The 23174-nt window shown below is 37.5% G+C and overlaps 1 protein-coding gene across 2 annotated transcripts in view; it reads right to left on the bottom strand.

The window, feature by feature from the left end:
* The window catches only part of PTPN22 (protein tyrosine phosphatase non-receptor type 22), a 49946-nt gene extending 27577 nt beyond the window's left edge, over positions 1 to 22369 (bottom strand). Inside the window, exons 1-11 of one of the 2 annotated variants that reach the window (XM_082834775.1) lie at positions 22239 to 22369; positions 9207 to 9315; positions 8865 to 8941; positions 8641 to 8736; positions 8173 to 8211; positions 6958 to 7029; positions 6782 to 6841; positions 6033 to 6175; positions 5467 to 5533; positions 4666 to 4743; positions 2046 to 2132 (exon numbers count right to left, since the gene is read on the bottom strand). In XM_082834775.1, the coding sequence (XP_082690901.1) occupies positions 2046 to 2132; positions 4666 to 4743; positions 5467 to 5533; positions 6033 to 6175; positions 6782 to 6841; positions 6958 to 7029; positions 8173 to 8211; positions 8641 to 8736; positions 8865 to 8941; positions 9207 to 9315; positions 22239 to 22325 (915 nt within the window). In that variant the 5' untranslated portion in view covers positions 22326 to 22369. The remainder of the gene's footprint in view (positions 1 to 2045; positions 2133 to 4665; positions 4744 to 5466; positions 5534 to 6032; positions 6176 to 6781; positions 6842 to 6957; positions 7030 to 8172; positions 8212 to 8640; positions 8737 to 8864; positions 8942 to 9206; positions 9316 to 22238) is intronic. The other variant, XM_082834776.1, reaches the window with a different exon arrangement.
* Positions 22370 to 23174: the final 805 nt, after the last annotated feature.

Below are 23174 nucleotides of genomic sequence, written 5' to 3'. Positions count from 1 at the left end.
CCTTCTCTCTTTTTTTTTTTTAAACAGATATATGTATTTCTTTATTAGAATGCTCACAAGAATGACACATTAGCACTGTCCTTCTGATGTGACAGAGAATACACATATCTGACTCACTGACCTTCTCTTTATCACAGTCTTTGTGAGGGTGGGAATCTAGGTTCTCCACTTTGCTGGCATAGGTAGGGTTGGGGGCCATTTTTTTCTTTGGTGTTGACTGAAGTAGAGTAATTATTATCTAAAAATTTTCTGGCTTGCTGGGCTGTCCCTTTCCTGGTCCTTTGGCTAGAGAGAGCAGGATTTTGTTGAGGTTTTTTTGTCTGCACTTTTGGCATTTCCAAGTTGTTGGTTCCTTCAGTTCCATATCCATGATATATGAGGAAAAAGAACTCACCATCATTTCATTCCTCAGGTCTCAAGGTCCCTAGTGGTCTGTCTTCTCTCCATCTTTCAGAGTCTTCTTATATTTGTTTTGTATATATTGTCCAGGGTTTCTAGTTGTATTTAGTAGAAGGAATAGGGAAAATATGTCTACTCGATCTTCCCAGAAGCAGAAGTCCTCCTTGGCTGGTGTTAATCAATTCCCTATGTGGGAGGTTGAACCATGTTCCTATGTTCCCATTTATTGACTAAGGGCACACTCCAAACAACTCAACTGCCTGGAGCCATGGCACTACTACTGGGCTAAATCTGAGTACTGACATTTCCTGGAACCTAAATAAAATATTAACCCATGTACTCCAGCAGCACATTAAGAGAATATTCTTTGTTCAAGAAGGTTTTATTCTAAGAGCAAGGATGGCTTGATATTAACAAATCCAAGGATATGACTGTTTCAATATGTCACAGGAGAAAATCCATGTGATCATTCTATAAATGCAAAGATATGCAGTTGACAGAACTCAACATTCTTTCCAAAAAAAATTCTTAATAAAATAGAAGTCAATGAATACTTTCTTAAACAATTAAAAACTATATCTCCAATCAAATCAGCATCACACTTAGTAGTGAAACATGAGCATCTCTCCCATTAAAATTAGGTCATGCATATCACCTCTATTATTTAAACTTGTTCTGGGAGTACTAGCCAATGAAGCAGGCATGAACAGGATATAAGTAACAATGTCTGGCAACTATATTCTTGTTTCCATCTCCTTCCCCTACATTGTTTCTCCGGAGTTGACATTAACTATAGGATTGCTTAGTTCATTCCCTAACCTCAACAGTTTTTTGGCTTTCTTTCACTCCCTGTGCTTCATCATTCAAGTGATAGGAGTTATGATATTAGGGTTATGTCTTATATACTTTGTATTCCTAATGTTGTGGAAACAGTAGGTTCTCAGTGAATATTTTCAGATTCATAATACAAAAATGAGATATTAAAAATTAAATTAATTTGTATATGTTACATACACCCTGGAAGGTAAACCAATAATTTTGTCTTATTAAGGTTTGCTCAGAATCTAATACTTTGTGATTATACAGTAAATATTTGACATCAATTTTTGTGATGAGATCAAAATAACATATCTAGAATGCTCAATATTTTTAAATTAGAATTTGGTCAAATCATAATTGTTTTTATACCTAACATTTTCAGCTAAGAATCCTTTAGCTATTCTAAAATATTCTCAAAATTTGATGACACATATGCAATCAAAATGAGGCTAGAGTAACCTGAAAAATCACATCAGTACTCAACTATAATTTCACTCTGTAATTGTCACTCTCACTTCTAAATTGCCACACAACTGTTTAAAACATGGAAACAGAATATATGCTTACCCTTTAACCCACTCCTATTGTTTCTAAATTTAGCTGAAAATGGTATGCAATAGGTTAACCAAGAGATTAATTTTCTAAGTTAAAGTACTTCAATTAAATTGTCCTCCACAGGAGATTTATAGTGCAGCCCCATGCACACCTGACACTCCAATTTAGTTGTGATGATAAAGTATAAGTTGTCCTACAACTAATCTGAAATCCCTTGACCAAAATCAAACATGAAAAAAACTGTTTTACAAAATATCGAATTTAAAATGTACCTCTGTTCCAGAGTGTTCATCCCTGATAACATCCATCTGTCTCTTAAATAGTTCTAATACAGCATTGTAGACCAGTTCATACTGTTCCTGAAGAGCATTGCAAACCGGAACAAACAAAAACAAAAACTTCGTGAACTAACCAGATTTCAGGAATATAAACACCAATCAAATCATAGTATAGCAGATCTGAAACATTAGTTTAATTACAGTGCCTTATGTCTGTGTAGCCCATGTCAGATTCCAAAGCATTTTTAGGTTGCTAGAAACAGCTAACTATTTTATCTACCTCTAGCTAATATACAATGACCTTGCAGCATGCTTTTTATGCTCTAACCCCACTTTCTTACTTATTTCTCCTTCCACCCATAATCTCTCTAATTCGCTCACACTTTAAAATCTTTATTTCAGGAACTTCCTTGGTGGTCCAGTAGTTAAGACTCTGTGCTTCCATTGCAAGGGGAACGGGTTTGATGCCTGGCTGGGGAACTAAGATCCCACATGCCATGGAGCCAAAAAAAAAATTGTTTTTTATTCCATCCTGGATGCATTTTTTTTTTTTTTGTAATTCACCTCTTGCGGGAAAAGGTAGATAGACGTGGTTGATGGCTAAATAGATAGCTTCAAGATGTATTATTTAACATGGCTCACGATCGATCTATAAAGTAGCTAGGTTGTTATCCCTTGTCCGAGATCATTCAGAAGTAATTTCCATGTCTTCGGTTAGAACCTCAATCTTTTGACTCTTACTTTAGTGCACTTATATCAAGCTGCTGAAATTCTGTCTTAGCAAAGATACCCAAAAAAAGTAGACCCCTAAATAGAGTTTGGAAATTTGTGGTTATAAAGGGATTTCACTGTAGAGAAATGAGACCTCTACAAGGTTCATGGGTTTTTACCACTCTGTTTTTGCCTCTGTACCTGCTTGAGCACTTGATTTTGGATCTACTTTTCATCTGAATGGGCCTATTCAGGGTCTTCTATGACACTTCACACAATCTTATACCAACAAAATATAATTTTTTCCAAAAATAATCGTATTAGGAGAACAATGCGGAGTCTATATCACCCAACACAGCCATTGGTACACTCTTCAATTTTTTTAAGATGAGAGAAAAATCAGACAGGAAGCACTCATCTGGTTACAGTGTTATCTATCTCCTGGCTAGAGCAGTGTCATAAAAAGCAGCTATAGCCGGTAGATTTGTTCAAATAGTTGTTGCTAATGCCAAAATGTGAAGGCTAACTTAAAATTGTTTCAGCTGTCTTCCAACTCTTAAGAGTAGGTCTGAAATGGACTTTTTCTGAAATGGAGTATGGCTTTATTTAGTGATTCAGTATTATAATTTAATGTTATACAACTAGGTTGCATACTTCCTGGAATCTTTATACATCTACATGGATCGGGCTTCTTTTAAGTCTGACAGCACTAAACCAGCCAATACTTTCATTTCACATAAACTTTCCCCCCTACACGTTGAATATAGAAAACACCTACAGGCAACAGATGAAAAAGAATTCTTTTTTTCCACTAACTATTAGTGGAAAACCTGTGTGGGCCAAACAGAAGCTTTATATTATAATAGCTCATAATTTTTTCCCCTCAATTTACAACTTCTAGATGAAAATATCTGAACTGCCATTGTCAATTGTTTTACTTCTAAACTTATGTGCAAGTTCATTTGTAAGTGCTTTAGACACTTTAATTTCTTGCTGTTTAAGCCATACGAAGTAGTTCTAACAAATTATGCAAAAATGCCTCTTACCTAATAAATACCTATAAATGTTTGACGAAAGAATGAATGGGTGAATGTTAAACTCTATCTTAAAGATGGAGACCATTTAGAAATATAGGTAAAATTATTGGTGTAGAAATATGGGTGGAATTAATACTGTAGAAAGTGAGAGATTTGGGCTGGGAATGTTTTACCTAGGAGGTAGAACGTGAGCTGGAGAGGAGAGAACAGGGGAAAAGCATTTCCAATGGAATAAAAGTGTGAGCAATCTGGGGTAGGTTAAAATACTGTGATACATATATATAATCACATATATAGTATGATTGTAATTATGGTTTTTTTGGTAATATTTTTTAATATACAAAGAATAAAGACCAGGAGAAACTACAGAAAAATAGTAACAGTGACTCCCTCTAGGCGACAGGATTATGGATGATTTTTTAAATTTTTTATCATTTTCTAAAATGAGCATATAGACTTCATTCTGCAGATTCTGTTACCACCTCCTGAAGAAGAAATTATAGATCTCTGATTTTTTATGGTTTCAGAAATGAAGTACCACTACAAAATTTCAAGTTAACCTGACCCAGCTATTTCTTTCTAATAAGTCAAACAGCTTGTTGAATTTTTTCAACATCCTTTGTAAGAAATATTATATTGTTTTCTTAATATTTTCTGAACAGGCTATAAAATATAAGGAATGAAAGGAATTTGGTCCAGAGCAAGGGATACAGGAAAAATATTGGGATATTCAGAGTTAGAGGAAATGGAAATGGACTAAAACCCTTGATAGTAAAGTAGTCAGCTGTTTTTGGATGCCTTATTATTATTAAACAGAGAGACGAAACCAGACTCAGACATGTTATATTATTCACCACAGTCCATACCTGAGTTTGAACTAATGAAGGCCTCTGTGTTCGCATTTCCTGGATCAAACTAAAAACACTGAAGTTCTCAGGAATTATCTACCAAATAAAAGGAAAAAATATCTTACTCCTTTATTGCTATCTAGGAAAAGGAATGCATTTTTTAAACTAATGGGGTTTCTCATCACTTGCACCATGATTTAGAGCCTACAAAATACTGAAGAAACTCTTCAAAATGATTTCACATGAGGTGATCAAATGTCTGAAGTTAAAAATATGAGGGAGAAATCTCAGTAGGTAAGTATGAGAGTTTAATGAACTAAAAGAAGTTTGCAAATAGGTCTAAAGCCCATATTTTAAACTTCTCATTTCTTGTTAGACTTAAAAAAAAATTTACAGGTTGGAACACAAAATTTGCAGTAAATTGAGTTCATCTGCTAAAGGAGCGTGTCTAAAGGAAGGGTAACCGTGATTCAGGGCTGTGGTTCTCAAAACTACTTCTCTCCAGAAGCACCTGAAGAGCTTGCTGGGCCATCCCTGCCCGCCCCCCCACAAGAGTTTTTACTCAGTTCATCCGAGGTCGGGCCCCAAATTTTGCATTTCTAACAAGTTCTCGGGTGATACTGAAGCTTCTTGTCTGGGGACCACATTTTGAGACCACCAACTTAGGAACTAAATTAATCGTCTGACAAAGCAAATCTACAAGTGAATATTCTAGAAAAGATGAATGGTGGAGATAGATGTTTTGAAGAACCAAACAATTTCTAAGTCTAAAAGTAGCAAGGTTAAGAAAATGGCGAGTGCCTGTTGAGAGAAACTCACCCCATCTTTTAGTAACATCCACGTATAATCAATAGCACAGATAACACCAGTCCTTCCACAACCAGCACTGAAATGAAAGATCACAGTAGCATGTATATTTGCAGAGAGTGGATCTTTGACAGTAGCTGGAAAATTTCACTGGCAGATTTGAGGAAGAAGAAATCTAGAGCCCATGAAACTTTCTAAACCCTACCATTTCTCAGAACATACTTCAATTGCCACATGCTACACCGAGCCTCAGGACAGATCCTAGGCAACTTCTCACAGCAAAAAAGTCTCTAGAGCTGTGCTGTTCACAAGTAATTTATCAGAAAAGATATTAATTTAATGCTCAGGTTGAATTTATTATAGTTTCTGCTATTGACTTTTCTCTTTCAATCATTCTAATTTTAAGTTTCATTCCTTTCTGACTGACTGGAAGAAGTGAGCCTAGAATTAGGAGCCTACATCTTATGCAGACTTTAAATTCCAACAAAGTCAGTCTTCCTTCAGTTAAAGCAGGAGTCTTGGCCAGACAGTGACATTTGGTTTATTCTGGGTAGAAGGTTCATCCAACAGCATCATACCTGCAGTGAATGCATATGGGAACACTGTTATCCTCTTGGTAACAACGCACATCCCAGATGAGCTCAAGAATAGGGTCTATAGATGAAGGCACATCGTGGTCTGGCCAGTTCTTGTAATGGAACTGGTAGATGGTTCGAGTTTCCTATAAAAATAGCCAGAATAAAAGGAGAGTTCAAGATTAGGGCTTCACCTCATTCTATCACAAGATTACTCTGACCTACAAAGTAGCATCTATCTATATATTTCTTGCAATTTATAGAGATTTCTTCCCTATAGGCCTCTGGGACCATATGCCCTCTAAGAACGATTACAAGTAATTTCAGGTCACTTACTGTTGGCCTGTCTCTATCTGCCCCACTCACAAGAGAATGCAGATATGAAAATGGTCCAAACCAGAACTTCCCAACTGGTGTGCTTCAAATGGGTCACAGGTGCGTTGATGTACTAATCCCTTTGCCTTAGAGAAACCAAGCAGCTTGAGCTCTCAAGTTGGTTCCCAGCCTCTACACACTATACACAGCCTCTATTCATCCTAGAAACATTGTCATTTCACATTGTGCCATTGGTGTGGAGTAGGTTGGGGAACACAGATTACACCAAAGGTCTCTTTTGGTTATGATGATTTATCCAGAACATCAAAGGCCCTACCACTTCCTATTATCTTATGTCCAGACTGCATCACATACATATATATTTACTTGCCTGATCTCTGTAGGCTTTGAGGTTACCTCTGGCGTTCTGTACTTACACAATTGAATTTGACTTGTAGAGTCCTGATTGTATAATCAGATTTTTTATTTTCAGCTTCCTAAGAAATAAATTAAAATATTAGTTATTTCAAAGACTAACATTCAAAGACTTCTCTCTATAAAGTAGGTCCTGGAGCATTTGCTCAGCCATAATGGAAATAGACATCATACTTACACAGGATATGGAGAAAGGGCCAAGTTGCAGTTGCATTTCTCCTGGCTCAGCCCAGTAGCGCTCACATTTTTTCTGTTGCACAAAGCAGAATGTAGTGATTTCCCTCCATATATGCTAGTCTTTTCTGGGTAAGAAAACCCCCTCCCTCATTCAAGCAAATTCAGCTGTATCCTTCTCCTTAGGTTAGGAATTTCTAACCCCCTTGGGCTTCAACCCATGTCTGGATTCTCCAAAGATGCGAAAACAAACACTAAAGGATATACAAATTGCAGACTTCCTGGAAGTCCGACAAAGTAGAAATAGGGATCTGACATTTTCAGTGTTTCACAAAATTAAAACAAAGCCTCACAAGCTAACTGAAACCCCAAGTTCCCTTGGTTTTAACTGGAACTGTATCAACTCAGAATGGCAACAGTAGGTTTGAAGAGCATTGTTCAATAGAAATATAATACGAGCTACATATGTGATTAAAATTTTTCTAAGAGCCACATTCAAAAATGTAAAAAGGTAGAATTAATTTTAATAATATATCTTACTTAGCCAAATACATTAAAAATTTTTTCAACATGTACTCAATATAAAACTCAAATATCAATATAGATATTTGACATTTTTAAACTGTCATCAATATCTAGTATGTATTTTATATTTACAACACATTTCAATTAATATGCTAAACTTTAACTGGAAATACTTAATTTCCATTTAGATTTCATAAAATTTATGGTTGAAAAAGATTCACATACCCAAGTTGTTCCAAACAAGGTTTTCCAATAACTGAATTGAATATCAGTCTTTAAATTTAAATTTATTAAAATAAAATAAAATAATTGAGTTCCTCAGTCACACCAGCCATATTTCAAGTGTTCACTAACCACACGTGGCTAGTAAAGGCCATTCTGGGCAGCACAAAAGAATCTCTGACTGGCAGTTTAAAATATCTGATTAAAAACAACAGGAAAATGAATTGTTACTTTAAAAAGTATACCTTATTTTTATTTTAAAACACAGAGTCTACTGGGAAAATGGGCGAAAGAGGTTCTCAGAGGTTTAAAAAAAAAGCCTTGAGAGTCATTTGGCATTCCCAAACTGAAAACTAGGAAGATGAGCATAAATGTTTACCAAGTCACTTAAGTTAAGGAAAGTTCTGCTACCAAGTCTCCCCCTTCTTTTTCTTCTTTCCTTTACCTTTAGGTTTACTAGAAAGCAACTCACCTTCCCCATTTCAAACTCCATGCATGCCATAACAATGATCTGGGGGGATGAAATATATGGAAACTTAAACAGTGATATAGTTTAAAAAAGCAGCTACTACATGGGTCCCAGAGTCAAAAAGTGTTATTTATTCTTTTATTGTTTTATAACCAAAAAAGAAATCCTAATAGATTATAAAATGTTGCTCCTACCCTTCCTTCTCTCTGTCCTCACTTCCCTTTTCTCTATTCAAATCAGTAAATTCTTGTTAACAAATGAGACTGTCAAGTTGAGAACTTTTATTTTCTTGAACAATAGTGACATTGTGATTTTGACTAAAAGGTGACTGAACACCAAACTTCTAGTGACTGACCCCAAAAAGCACTGATTTTAATGCACATAGGAAACTTCAGTCACATATCCTGACACCCTATCCCCTTCATCCCTAAAAACTAGAGAATATAGTAACAAAAGTAACTCTGCACTAACCAGGACGCTGTATTCCCAAATCATCCGCCAGAAGTCCAGGACAGTTGTAGGCAAAGGTCCCTGGGTGGCAATATAAGCCTTGGGTCCCAAAACTCCCTAAAGGGGAACAGAAATTACATGGGGTGACTACAAATAACATACTTTCCTTCTTGTCCAGTATCCCTCCCTTCCCCCTCTACCCCATTTTTTTAGGTACCTAGAGAAATATGGAATATTGGATGTACCTTAATGAAGTTCGCATTGATGTAGCTGGAATCCTCATCAGAGGTTATCATGGACAGCTCTACTCGACTGTGGTCATCTATAATGTAAAAGAAAGACAGACTAATTAAGAGGGTTTGGTTAGAGGGCTTTCTGTAAGTCAGGAAGTAGCACTGTGAATAGTGGATGCTCATTAGTGTTTGAAGACTGAATGAATGAACGAATGTTCTTGTGTAGTCATATACAGTACAACCAATTTGTCAAAGCCATGGTCTAGGATTAGGAACAGCAACCAATGGGTAAAAAGAGATAAGATGATTGAATTTGAAAGAAGGCACAAGTTTAAAGGGAGAAATGAAACTTACAGGGCAAGATATCTTTATATCTGTTTTTCTTGATATTCTTGGGCCTCTCAGCCTCAGTTGTGGGATAGGTTTTATCTGCCTTATACTTGGTGGATAGTTTTTTCAGCGTCTGTAATAAAATTACAGTAATTAAATCAAATCATCCTAGAGAAAAGAGGTAAGAAGCTATCTCCAGAGAGCTTTCCTTCTCCACTGTCCAAACATTCCACTTCAGCTGTTTTAGTATCCTCTAGGGCTGGTTGCATTCAGAACAGAACCTCAGAGCATAAGGACAACAGAGTTTAGTGACATTTGGAGAAGTGAAAAGGTCATAATTAATGCGGCTGAGTTGCAAATAGCTAAAACTTAGAGGTAAAACCAGTGAATATTTTAAAAATAACATCTTCTGAACACACCCTGTGTTCCACCCAAAGAGTCAGATATTAAAAGTTTGACTTACTTTCTTTACAGCTATTACAGGGCTATTTTAAACTACACTGAGGTAGTCTAGAACCTGAGGTGGGGCTTAACCTGTACCGTGATCTGCACCCCATGACTTAGTCAATGGCAGTCACTGGAGGTGGGTGGGCATCTGTATTGTTAACCAGCTCTGTGGTTTATTCTGATGTATATTTTTGAGTTGGATAAACTAGGGTTTGAATTCTGACTCCCACAGTTACTGGCTGAATGAAGCTGGGCAAGTTATTTAATCTTTCTGTGTCTCAGTTGCTTTGTAAGTAAAATGGGGGGATAGTTACCTTAGAGTTGTGGGTGAATTAAGTGAGTTATCGTATGTGAAGCACTGGTACAGAGTACATGTTTAATAAAGAAAAGGTATTGTTACTATATAAAACAATAAATAAATAAAATTATTCTCACTTGCCAACATTATAGTATAGAGCAAAATTTCAGGTCAGAGTAAATGATAGTTCCTCTTTAGCTCCTTCTGATAAATAAACCTTGTCCTAGATTTCAACTCCCTTATCATTCGAAGAAACTGCATTTACTAGATCTGACCTTTATCGACCCTTACTCAATTTGAGAAAGATAAGGGAAAAACATCTCTGATAGCTAATAAATATTTATTGAACTGAACTACGGAAAATAATTTTCATTATTTGCCCACTATTTAATAGTGACTTGGTCACATGAAGATCATTAATTACTTCCTATTGGTCAGATGCCTCAGCATCTTCTCAGTCTTCATTCTCTTTAACTTAACTTCCTTCTTGAAATTTCCTCCTCTCTTTGCCCTTATTAGTCTACATTATTTTGATTCTCCTCTTTCTTCTCTGACTTCCCTTTCCCTCTTCTCATTCTTTCTTACTGCCTCTATGTCTGCTTCTATCTCCTAATTGTGAATTAACCAAGGTTCCAAAGTTAAGTCCTCAACTCTCTGCTCTTCTCACTAAATACATTTGCTCAGAGATATCATCTCTTATAGAAGGCATACCAGTTTTTTAAAATTTATTTAACTAATTCAAATTGAATTATAATTCCAACTCCTATCAGATAACTCTCAAATTTCTTCATTAAGATTTGACTCTTAAGTGCCATTCCTGAATTTCCAACCATACCCTAGACATTTCCACCTGGGTGCCTTACTTCAGCCTCAAACTCAGCACATCTAAAACGAAAATTATCACCATCCCTACCGTTAATGCCAATGGCACTATCTTTACCCCAGGCAACCATACTCTAGAAACTGAGAGTTACTTTAGGTTCCCCACTTCCCACAATTCCCACCTCTAACTCAGTCAGCAAGTGTAACTGATTCTTCCCATGCAATATTTTGCATCAACTTTCCTTCCTATGCCCCTACAGATACTTTAATTCAGGCCCTTTCCCTTAAAGCTTGAACTGTTACAATTGCTTCTTAACTCATCTTCATACTTTTCTCTTTCCCCATTCAAATCCATTAGGCATAATTATGCTAACTTAATCTTACTAAAGTATTGCTTTTCTTATCTCTCTCATGCTAAAAACTACTTCAGTGAATCCCCCTTGCTACCAGGAAAAAGTCAAAACTCCTTAGTCAGGTACTTAAGATTCTCCCCAGTTGGACCCAAGCTAATTTCCCCATATTTGCTACTGTCCCACAATTATGAGACTTCCAAAGATTGATTTCTAAGTTCTTTCAAGATTGTACAAACTGATGTCACTGACAATTATATGTAACATCACTTCTTTAAAACTATGGGTCCCTTTTCCTTTCTCATGAATATATACTTGGTACTGTTTTTGCTTTTCTCACCCATAATTATGATCTATTTTGTTCCACAGGGTAAACTAATAGAGAGAAATAAGGAAATAGAAAAAGAACTTTTCTCATGTGACTGGCAACAAGAAAAACTTAAAAAGAAGGGAATTGTTGATTATTTTACTTAGCTGTTTATATTTCATATAGAGTTTTCACATAATTAGGATGTGTGTCTATCTGTAGGAGTTTACTTAAGGACACTCATAACTAAGTCATAAAAAAAATGGGTGAGGAAGGGAGAGCCTAAAATAAAGGAATGATGACACAGAGAGATAAAAGAGGTAGTTGAGAATAGAAATATTTTCCAACAAATCATCTAAACTCATCATTAGATTTCAAAATTAGCTCAGGATAACCTGATAACTGAGTCTGCAAGGAGAGAAAAAAAGTTGGGGTCATGAAAGATTTGTTAGCTGGGAGTCCAAAATACAAAGAATTATCAAATATCTAGAATCTAATTAAAGTGATACTTTCCAAATAAATAGATCATTAATTATTATAACAAGTCAAAGTATAGGAGTGTAAGCTTTTTCCAACTAAGGATGACAAATGGAACAGACAGCCACTGCCTGTTTATCTGCTGGACCACAAATGCCAGCATGTATTGTTCTAATGACCATTTTTTTTTCTGTTTGTAGAGTTAGATCAGACACAGGCAACCTATTTAAAAACAGGTATACAGTTAGTTCTTAAATCCTAATTTCTTACCATGGTTTGAATTCTTGTGGGTCTTCAGAATTGGATTTAGGAGGAGAGATGCTGAAAGGATCATTATACAGCATATTTTTACACCACGATGGATGTAAGTGGACTAGTTTGGAAATTTAAGGATGTGGCACAAATACATGAAAGAACATAAAATATTTCCAGTTCGTATCAATTTCCAAGTTATACCAATTTCTCAGCTCTCTCTGCTCTTGTGCACCTTCAGAATGATAATTTTCAGGTTGCCATTGATTCCAGGGCAGCTGAAAAGATGTCAACTCCCAGAGCAGTTCATTCTAAAAATTTCCGGGAACAGAGCCTCGTGCATACTCCCTGTTACACTGTTTTTATCTGTTTTGCTTTGCTTGCTTGCGGAATGCTTTCCAGGGAGAATGCCATAGGCAAAGCTCTTTTTGAAAGATATGCCTAAATTAATTGGGTAAAATTTCACAGATAAAAGTTGTGTGTGTGTGTGTGTGTGTGTGAGTGTGTGTTTAACCTATGTTTGTTTAGCTGTCTTCACTGCCACCTTCAACAATGGGAGAGAATGGCTTTTTATTTCCTACTCTGTTCCTTCTTCCAGAGTTATCTGGCTGGATGTCAAATGGGGACATTCTTTTAGCAGAACATCACATAGGAAATGCCTGTAGAATTGTTAATTTGGAAAGCGTGAAAGATTTTTTTTTTCAGATGTCTTACCTAGAGGTCAAACCACTGTGAAGATCTTTTTCTCATTCCCCTTCTCTCCCTGCTAGACCCCCCAGGCTCCAACACCCCAACAGAGAAAAAATCAGAGCCAACTTAGGACAGAGAACTGATAAACCTCACCAGAAAAAGAGAAACTCTGAGGGTAGGAAGCAAAAGGGTATAGAAGAGAAAGTAGGGCTATGTGGGGTGGGCTGGGATTGGGGGAGAAAGGCTGGTTAAAGGGAGAAAGTATTTCTCTACCAACCACCAAGTGGGTGTGAGTTCCCTAGAGGCAGCACCAACAAGAACAATTGGGGAATAAGGAAAAGTTGCTGAGGGAATAAAGAAAAGGGGCCTCCTGAGCCCCTGATAAGTTGGAATGTATGAGAAACCAGATTCTGTTCATACTTGATAAGCTAACAGTAAGCTGATTTGGTTTGTGGGCTATGCTACCCCTTTCCTTTCAAGATAGGAAAACAGAACCGAGGTCCTGGCCATGAATCTCTAGGAATCAGGACTGAACCTATTGCATGTTCAGCTTATTGACTAGAAAAGTAATTACTAGTAAATGAACTAAGGTCACTCCCAAAAGAGAACAGAAAGGAAAAAGGAAGCACAATACCACAATACCTTTGCCTTGGAGGACTACACCATTGTATAGAAAACAGCATAAGTTACATTTGGGTGTGGGAAAAATCAGTCTTGGCCCTCCTGTGCCAGGCGGAAGAGGGGACTCAAAGCTGGGCTGTCTCCAGAGTTTCTCAGGATAGTTCCTCAATGCCTTACAACAGCAGGTCAGTACTATCTATTCCAAGCTTCCAACGGGATAGAGAAAGCATGAATGCTAAGAAATGGAATTAGGAGCTCAGGCCTCTACATCCAGTAAACAAGGGTACCACTGGTAGGAATGCGGGACGAGACTGAACTGGCCCTGAGCGTGCATACAGTCATCTCCAGCTAGACAGGCAAACTTATGGGGATTGGGCGGCCATCCAATAGTCAGGTGAGTGAGCAGCTGGGTAGCAATAGCTAAACTGGGGTGAGTAAACCAAGAGGTTCAGCTTTAGATAAATACAATGTGAGGATATGGCAAGACATGTATTTTAAATGTCCTGTGAATAACTGAAAATGTGGGCCTGGGTGGTCCCTAGTGAAAGACTGGAGATGCAGTTGGGAGAAATTAGCTTTAGAGGTAATGTGATATATTTATTCCAGTGGAAGCAGCAAAAAACTACACATTAATGGGCACAAAAGTCAGGAAATGCTGATAAGTATGTTCAAGTGATAGGCTGATTCACATAAATGAGTCATTTCAATTCAACAGATGTTTGGGCACTTGCTAGGCAGGAGGTACTGTGTTCGTGACTGCTTGGCTAGTGTTGTTACCATAAATAAATATAGAACCAAGATGTATCTAGATCTTCTCTATAGAACTAAGATGTATCCAGGTCTTCTCTGGTCTGTCTCTGATAAGTCTCCAGAAGTTGCTATAATACCAATCTGACTTCTAGTGCCTTATAAACCGTCATTAGTACTTGACCTTCACAACTGGATACCTTCTTTCTATTAGGGTTCATTGAATCCTTCATATTTAATAAATATGTCTTTGTATTTAATTAATACAATATTTACCTTTTCTACAAAAGCACCTCATCTCCAGGAAACATAAAATTCCTTTTTTTTTTTTTGGCTTTTTATTATTTAAATGGATTCCAACAACACTAAAGGAAAAATTTTGATATAGATTTTTAAATTAAAAAGTAATGCATATTTTTTAATAATGCATATTAATTGGAGAAATTTTAGAATATAGAGAACCCAGAAAAGATGATTAAAAATCACCTATAGCCCCACTACTCTGTTAATCATTCTTAATATTTCAAAACATTACATTCCAACTTTTATCTATACATGTGTAATGAAGATGGAATCACACTGCATATAGGGTTTTGTAACTTGCTCTCTTTACTTATCAATTTGTATTATTCTACATAATTTTTAATGGTGGCAGAGTATTCTATTGTATGAGATGCAACATGAGTTACTTAACCTGCTCCTTTATACTATTGGACATTTAAGTTGCTTCCAATCTTCCTAAACAATAAGTATGAACAATATTACAATAGGTGGCCAAAATCTATATAAATATCTTTCATTATTTCCTTCAGATGAATTTTTTGGAGTGATCAAAGAACTTGCTCATTTTAAAGGCTTTTGATCCATATTACTAAATACATATCAGAACCCATATACAAATTTTGCCTCCAGAAAGTTATACCAGCAATATATGAGACTGGTATACCAGCAATGTAGGAGACGGCATATTTTTGAATGCTGGTCAACATTAGGATTACAATGTTTTAAGTATAGGTGCCTTTGATAAGTAAAGTGTTATTAGTGATGTTTTTGTTATTTGTATTTCCCTTTGTGGTTTCTTCACTCCAAAACATTTTTTAGAAGGAAGAAAAGACACCGTACTCAAATTACCCTACCTACATGAAGCTGTGTTCATATCTCTGTATTCATAGCCAGCCTTTGAACAAATACATATAGACATCCAACGAGCTCATACATGCATATTTAGCACACTTGTCATTAGCTAAGCTCTCACTTTTTCTACACAATTCATACTTTTACACATGCTTTCTAAATCAAGATGCCTCAACTACCTCCAATGTAGAAAAGAAAAAAAAAACATCTAAGGAGTTTTAAACATAAAGACATGCAGCAAATTGACCAGCATAAAAACACATAACCAAGCCTTAACCCATATTTAATACAGTGGCTAAAATGTACATGTCATAAAACCACAATCGGTTGCTGTAGTTGACCAAAGTGGATACCTATTCCTCTGTAAATTATCATCAATCGGATAAAAAAAATGCACTAATGGAAGAGGATGGCCCTCATTAAGCTTAGAAGAAGGAAAGTAAAGTCCCTAGTGTTGTCCAGAAAAGAGTGGTGGCCACCAGCCCGAGGGTTCAAACAGGGAGATGAAGACTTCATACCATCACAGTTGAGGCCATTAAAATCACTATGCTCTTCAAGCAACTTTCTGATTATCATTGGCTTCCAATGTAAGTTTCTCTCCAAATTTAGAGAATATGCTGGCCAGCCAATGTAAACTTCTACTCTGTTTGATAGTGATTTTTCTCTGCCCAAAATTAATTAATTGGCATTCTTGTTTCTGGTGAATTTCTTTTGTTGTTGTTGTTGTTGTTTGTTTGTTTGTTTTGTGGTACACGGGCCTCTCACTGCTGTGGCCTCTCCAGTTGCGGAGCACAGGCTCCGGATGGGCAGGCCCAGTGGCCATGGCTCACGGGCCCAGCCGCTCCACTGCATGTGGGATCTTCCCAGACTGGGGCATGAACCTGTGTCCCCTGCATCGGCAGGCGGACTCTCAACCACTGCGCCACCAGGGAAGCCCTCTGGTGAATTTCTTATGTGTTTGCCTGATCCTGATCACTCTCAGCATACTGACAAAATTGAATTTTTAGATCAGCAAAGCTAAAGTCAAGGCACGGGACTATGGTGATCCAAAATAGTTAATACCACCCTAAGCGACTGCTTGGCCTCTCTCCATGCCCTCTGTGATCACAACAGTAATTGCATATATTGAACCTTGACAGAATTCATAAAAATAATTAGAAAGAATTAAGACTCAGCTACATGCAACCAAATGAATTTTAGAAACACAATGTAGAGTGAAAGAAGGAAGATATTAAAAATGTGTATATAACATGATTTTATTTACATAGAATTCAAAAACACGTAAAATGAATCTCTTTTGCTTAGTGATATGTATGTCTTGAAGCTATGCTGAAAAACAAAGAAAAAAATAATCTCATGATAGTGTTTACCTCTAGTCAGGTAGGTGTTGGGGGGAGTTGTGATCTGGAAGGACACCCAAGGGATTTCTGGGGTGTGGGCAATGTTCTACTTCTTGATCTGAGGGATGATTATATAGATGCCTGCTTTATTACTAATTGTTAAATTTTATGTTTGTGTTTAAAGCACTTTTCTGTGTATATGTTATATTCTATGATTTTTTTAAGTTTAAGAAGTTAAGACCAATGGATAAATTGGAAGCAATAGAGCGGGGTGGCGGGAGGGGACAAGAGTACAAGCTCAAAAGTTAAACAGCTTTATTTCAAATCTGAGTTCTACCACTTATGAAATCCATGACCTTAGGTAAGTTGTTTAATTTCTCTGACCCTCAGTGTCTACTACACAGCAAATACTATGCTGTGTTCAAGATAAGAGCTAAATCTGAGCCTTGCCTTTGTGGAGCTATAATCCGATGGGAAAGCAGACATTAATCAAATAATCAGACAAATAAAACTGGAATTGTAATGAGTGCTATGAATACCTTCAATTCAGCTTGGGTGAGGTTGGGGGAAGAAGAAGCTTTTAAAAAATGACACATGGTGCTGAGAACTTACTCGATATATTTAAGGAGGTCAAGGAAGGCTTCTCTGGGAAAGCGACCACCAAACTGTTATCTGAAGAATTATGAAGTGTTAACTAGGTGAAGAGGAGTATGGGGGAATATTCAAGGTAGAGGTAACAGCATGTATGCAAAGTCCTGTGGCAGAGGAAGCATGACAAGGACAAGAAAATGAACGTGCTGTAAGAAGCTGGAGAAGCACTCAGCTGCTGGTCCGTGTGGGACTTTGTTAGCCATTCATTAAAAAGGACTCTTTGGGAATTAGATGAGGTTCTGTTCGTGAAGCACTCAAGCACAGAGTCTGGAACATGGTTCCATGATTAGCTATTGTGGAAAGTACATGAACCGAAAGTTCATATGAGGAAATGCAGATTGAAAATAGTCATGGAAAATTTTCAGGCTCAGAAATAAAATAAATCAAATTAACATAACAAAGTACAATTTGACACTAATTAAATTAGAAAAATAAAACATGCTATGATTTTGCTTGATGCAGTTTAAGTATAGTGACTAAGAGGCTTTGGAATCAAACATACTGGAGTTTCAAATCCTGGTTTTGCCACTTCATGGGTAAAATGAAGATAATGCTTTCCTCTTGGGGTTGTTGTAGTAATTAAGATCATATATGGTAAACCACTTAGATTGCCTAGGATATGATAAGCAGTCAAAAATTTTACCTATTACTATCTTTTTTAGATATTAAATTGAGTCTATCAAGGTGGTAAAGAAGATGATACATTCAGATATCCCAAGTTTTAAAAACTCTGTTGGAAATATATTTGGCAAACCTTAACCAATTAGATGCTAATACTCTTTGGTCCAGGAATAATAACAAACACTTGTGGGGATCTAGCCCCAGGATATAATCCCAAACGAAGGCGGAAACCACATGGACAAACATTCATTGCAGTTTTATCAATAATCAGGAAAAATGAGAAATAACATCAGTTTCCAAAACTAGAGAAATAATTAACTTATTTGGGTGCCTACTACATGTCAGGCATTTTATATATTCATTCTTTTATCTTCACAGCAATTCTACAAAGTGAATATTATTTGTTACCACTTTTTAGTTACTTTGTTCAAGGTCACATAGCTAATTATGGGCAGAAGGAAAATTTAAACCCAGATTTATATGATTCCAAGGTTGTTACAAGTACAGATGGTAAAGCCAGACTGCCGGAACTGGAAACTCAGTTCCACCACTTACTGGTTATGTGACCCTGAGTGAGTCAGTTAACTTCTCTGTGTCTCATTTTCCTCATCCATAAAATGGAAATAATAACAGTGCCTTCCTCAATAGATTAAATGAGTTGACATACAAAAGGGTTTAGAACAGTTTCTATAAGAGATATAGAAGTGTTAGCTATTACTTTGATTATTATATTTTCATCATAATATCCTGCATTAAAAGTCATTAATATCGCTTTTAACCAACATGATAGTTTTGTTACAATGCTAAGTGAAAATATGAGAATACAAAATTTTAGCTATGCTTATAATTACAGTAATATAAAAGGCATCCTATCAATATAAATGGACAAAAACTAGAATTTCTACACCCCCCCAAAACTGTATTTATTGGGATGTTGGTACTATGGTGAATTTATTTTATTTTACCTTGCAATAATATGATTTTATAAAAACAACAATAAGGCTTTATTTTTTTTAAGTACTTTAAGAAATTTTCAATAGTGTGGTTGCACACTGCTATTTCTGCTGTATAGAAACTATGCTAACTAGAGACTCACCCTCATGCTAGGCCCTTTGAGGGACTACGGTTAGTGGATTAAGCAAGACATTATTGCATTGGGATTAATTTCACAGGCTCTGATATGACAGATCCAGGTTAAATTTCATGTCTATGGCTGAACAGCTGAGTGAGCTTAGGCCAATTATTTACCCTCTCAGAGCTTCAGTTTCCTTATCTGTAAGTCAGAGATCAGAACTACCTCATAGGGTTTTTTGTTTTTTGGGGTTTTTTTTGCGGTACGCGGGCCTCTCACTGTTGTGGCCTCTCCCGTTGTGGAGCACAGGCTCTGGACGCGCAGGCTCAGCCGCTCCGCAGCATGTGGGATCTTCCCAGACTGGGGCGTGAACCCGTGTCCCCTGCATCGGCAGGCGGACTCTCAACCACTGCGCCACCAGAGAAGCCCTAGGGTTTTTTTTAAATGAGTAATAAATAAGATAATGAATGTGATGCTTCCTTGACACCCCACCAAGACTATCACAGGTATAATTAAATATTTAATAGAGTAATTGGTTGTTTAATGTCTGTCTCTCTAAGACATCCTCTAATGTCTTAGAAGATAAGCTCCACCAAAGCATGGAGTATTGCACTGCAGAACCAGCATCTAGCACAATGCTTTGCACATAGTAAGCACTCAATAAATATTTGAATGAATGCATGAAAACCTTATAGGAGTGGTCAGTGGCAGTTTCAACTACAGAAGAATTATTGAGTTTAGTCTTGGCATTGGGAAAAGACCAAAGCAGCATGGTATTGGCTCTAGCTATCATAGTAGGGCTTTGTGCTCTGCACAAAGATACTTGGCCAAGGGGGAAGTGAGGACTGAAATCTAAGCCATGGACTCAGTGGTGGGGCAGGGTGTACAGAATGTCTACCTGTAAGTAGAGATGACTTTTGATAATTCCCACAGAGGCACCACCATTCAGGCCAGCAGTGGCCTTGTGTCACAGAATCAGCCCTCAAACCTCAGAAACATCAAATCCTGGGAGAAGATATTAAGGATTGAAGGTGGAATGTGGTATATGACCAGGTGGAAAGCCTTCCAGTTTAAGGGTGGTATTCACCTTGTGAATACCAAGCAAGTAGCCTGGCCTCATTCACTGCTCCCCAACTCCCCCAAAGCTACTCTCTCTTGTATTTCAGCTGAACCTTTAGGTGGGGCTGAGGGAAAGACTCTGTTTTTCCACTGGAGGACATGAGTCAGTGAACAGTGAGGTTCCACTTAATCACCACCCAAAAACAAGGTCCTTAGAATTAGGAGCTAGAAAAGCAAGGAAGTGATTAATATAAAAGTCAGGATAGTGATCATTTCTCGGCAGGGCAGGACAGGGTGGGTGTGGGGATGAGGACCTGATGGGAAAGAGACATGTAGAGGTCTTCTGGGGCTGACAAGGTTCTATCCCTTGACCTGGGTGATGGCTGCTTTACAGTTACACTTACATTTTATGTACTTTTCTCAATGCGTATTATAGTTCACAGTTTTAAACAGCTGGAAAAAATACAAACTATGAAAGGTTTTTAAGCAGGGAAAAAATAACCAGACCTGTAGTATTAAAAGATCACTTGGGTGTTAAACAGAAAATTGATTGAAGGTGGGGCAAGGCTAGAGGCAGAGAAAACAGGAGGTGAGGTAGCTGCTATATTTTGGTGAAAGACTATAATGACTGAGCTAAGAAAAGGTAAAATATTATGGATGTAGTCTATATTATTTTTAAAAACACAACCAAAATAAGAGAGGCTGCCACTCCCCCCTCACCTCACTTTTTACCTCTCTGCATTGGGGGAATTTGGCTCAGGAGATATAGCCCAGGGGAAGGCACATGTCTAAGACACATAGGCCATGCTTTCTACCTTCCCTCCCTCCCTGCTAACTCTACTTAGAAGGACTAAGACTGCCTGGCTAGTGGCAACTAGAGTGCATTTTTCATGACACCACGACATTATCCAAGTTGAGCTGACATAGGGGTTTCTACCATAATATGCAATCACTCAATCATAACATCTAATCACTCGGGACTTTACAGAGTGTTTTCACATCTACTATCTGGTACCAGAATGTTGGCTCCATGAGGGCAAAAAGGTTCTTATTTTGTTCACTGCTATATCCTCAGTGCCTAAAACTAAACTTGGTACATAGAAGGTACTCGATAAATATTACTGAATGAATGACCACATTTAAGTATTATTATTATTGATATTTAGTCATCACAATAATCTTGTGCAGAGAGGTAGGAAATTCATTATGATCCCCATTTCAGAAGTCAGGAAACAGAGACTTGGTGAGATTAAGGAACATGGCAAGTAGTTGATAATTTGGTTGATGACACTGTCATGATTTAATTTCAGATTTTATATTTAAATTCCCTTATTTTTCCCATTTCCTCATAGCTGAAAAGGTAAAGTTTGAAGTTCTTATAACTCTGAAACACCAGCTGGAAGTATTCCCAAATACATGATAGGTACTATCAGACATCCTACGTCATCTGATGTGCTGGGTTATAGGATGAGTGAGTCCTACCCAGCTGCCACTGCATCAGTAAGCACCGTTCCCCCAGAGGAGATGCAGTGTTCCTCTGGGTAATCAAATCCAGTTGACCCCAGGCTACCTTGTGCTTATGTTTCTTTCCATCCCTCACTTTTCTCTACTCCCCATCCTAGCCATTCCACCCCTCCAAGCAAAAGAAGATTAAGGAAACCCTGCTACTGCAAACACTCATGTTCTCATATTTTTTTCTTCATAAAAAAAAAAAAGAAAAAAGAAATATGGCGGAAAGTAGTTTCGGTGCTCTTCAAGAGTTTTTGTTATCCAAATGGAACCCACGGGAGGCTAAAAGCATAAAAAGTTAATCTTGATCTCTTTCCTCTTGATATTAATTAAAATTAGTCATTTGAAGCCTAAACCACAACTCAGATACCTGGGAACTACAGATATTCAATTAATATTAGATTTATACAACTGGAATTTTGTATATCATCTGTAGGATTCCTAGTCAAACTCTAAACTAGCAAACAAAATATTTAAAACTATATTTTGGAGAGAACATCTAAAATACACAAAAACCACTTAGAGAAGTTAAACTTTTAGGTTACCTTCTTCCCCTGAAAGGTCAGTTTATCCCAAGAGCAAGTTGGTCTAGGAGAGTTGGACCACTGTCATCAAACAGTCTATGTAACTACCCTGAGAATGTCACACATCGGACTTACCAGAAATTCATTGGCAAACTCCTCTTTGTTACTTTTCTTGTTTTGGGCCTCATCCAGGAACTTCTGCAGAATCTCTCTTTGGTCCATGCTGCAGGGCAAGACAGACAGTCTACAAGTGGTTTAAGGGAGGGCATATTAGATGTGTGTCATGGCCGAGACAGCACCGAGAAGCCACTGCTGCCACCTGAGCAGAGCATGTTGAAGGTTGTGGTTTACTGACTTCATCTCAAGCCCTAGAGGAAATTAGTACGTAACCAGACTCTGTGGTCACACAACAAAGCCAGCACCTCACTCCTGGGCCCTAGCGCCTTCCTTGTCAAGAGAGGAACCTGGTTGCAATTCAAGTTTTTAACAAACAAGAGGCTAGCCAGAATGTAATGTGTGTGTGGGCTGCTTAGCTCTGAGACTATTCCACTCCGTCGCCCTTAAGCAAAGTTCACAATTTTTCTTGCTTCCTAGAGAAAAGGCAGAATTACAGGTCTCATGGATGGTTCTGCCTCTCCCCATATCCCCAATGAGCACAAAGGCCCTGTTGACACCTTCTGTTTCCTCATGTCCCAAATGAACTCTGTAAAAGTTCATTTAGGCCCAGTTTGGAGACACTGTTTGGAGTTAAGACATCTTCTAAAAGGTTTCTTGTTAGTGTGATCGGTGGCAAACTTCTGTTCGTCAGAGAAGGCATTTTTATTTAGAACTTTTGATTCTGCCATATAGACCTAACTCTCTTTTGGATGAAGCAAAGTCAGCTGCTTCTGAGAGTCTGGGTTTCTCCCAGAGCTGGGGAAGTGCTAACCTCCATTAAGGGAAGTGTGATTTCAGGACCCCACCCCCACCTTCCAGTACTTTTTGAGCTTCATTTGGGTTCTGGCTATAAAGACTGAGAGCACTTGGTCTATAGGGGATCCAGGGGCACGGTGGCCCCCAAGAAGAGCACCT

Source organism: Leucopleurus acutus, assembly GCF_964270905.1.
Source record: "Leucopleurus acutus genome assembly, chromosome: 2".
NCBI classification, from domain to species: Eukaryota; Metazoa; Chordata; class Mammalia; order Artiodactyla; family Delphinidae; genus Leucopleurus; species Leucopleurus acutus.
The sequence above is the reverse complement of the archived record's forward strand: the minus strand, read 5'-3'. Positions and strand labels throughout refer to the sequence as shown.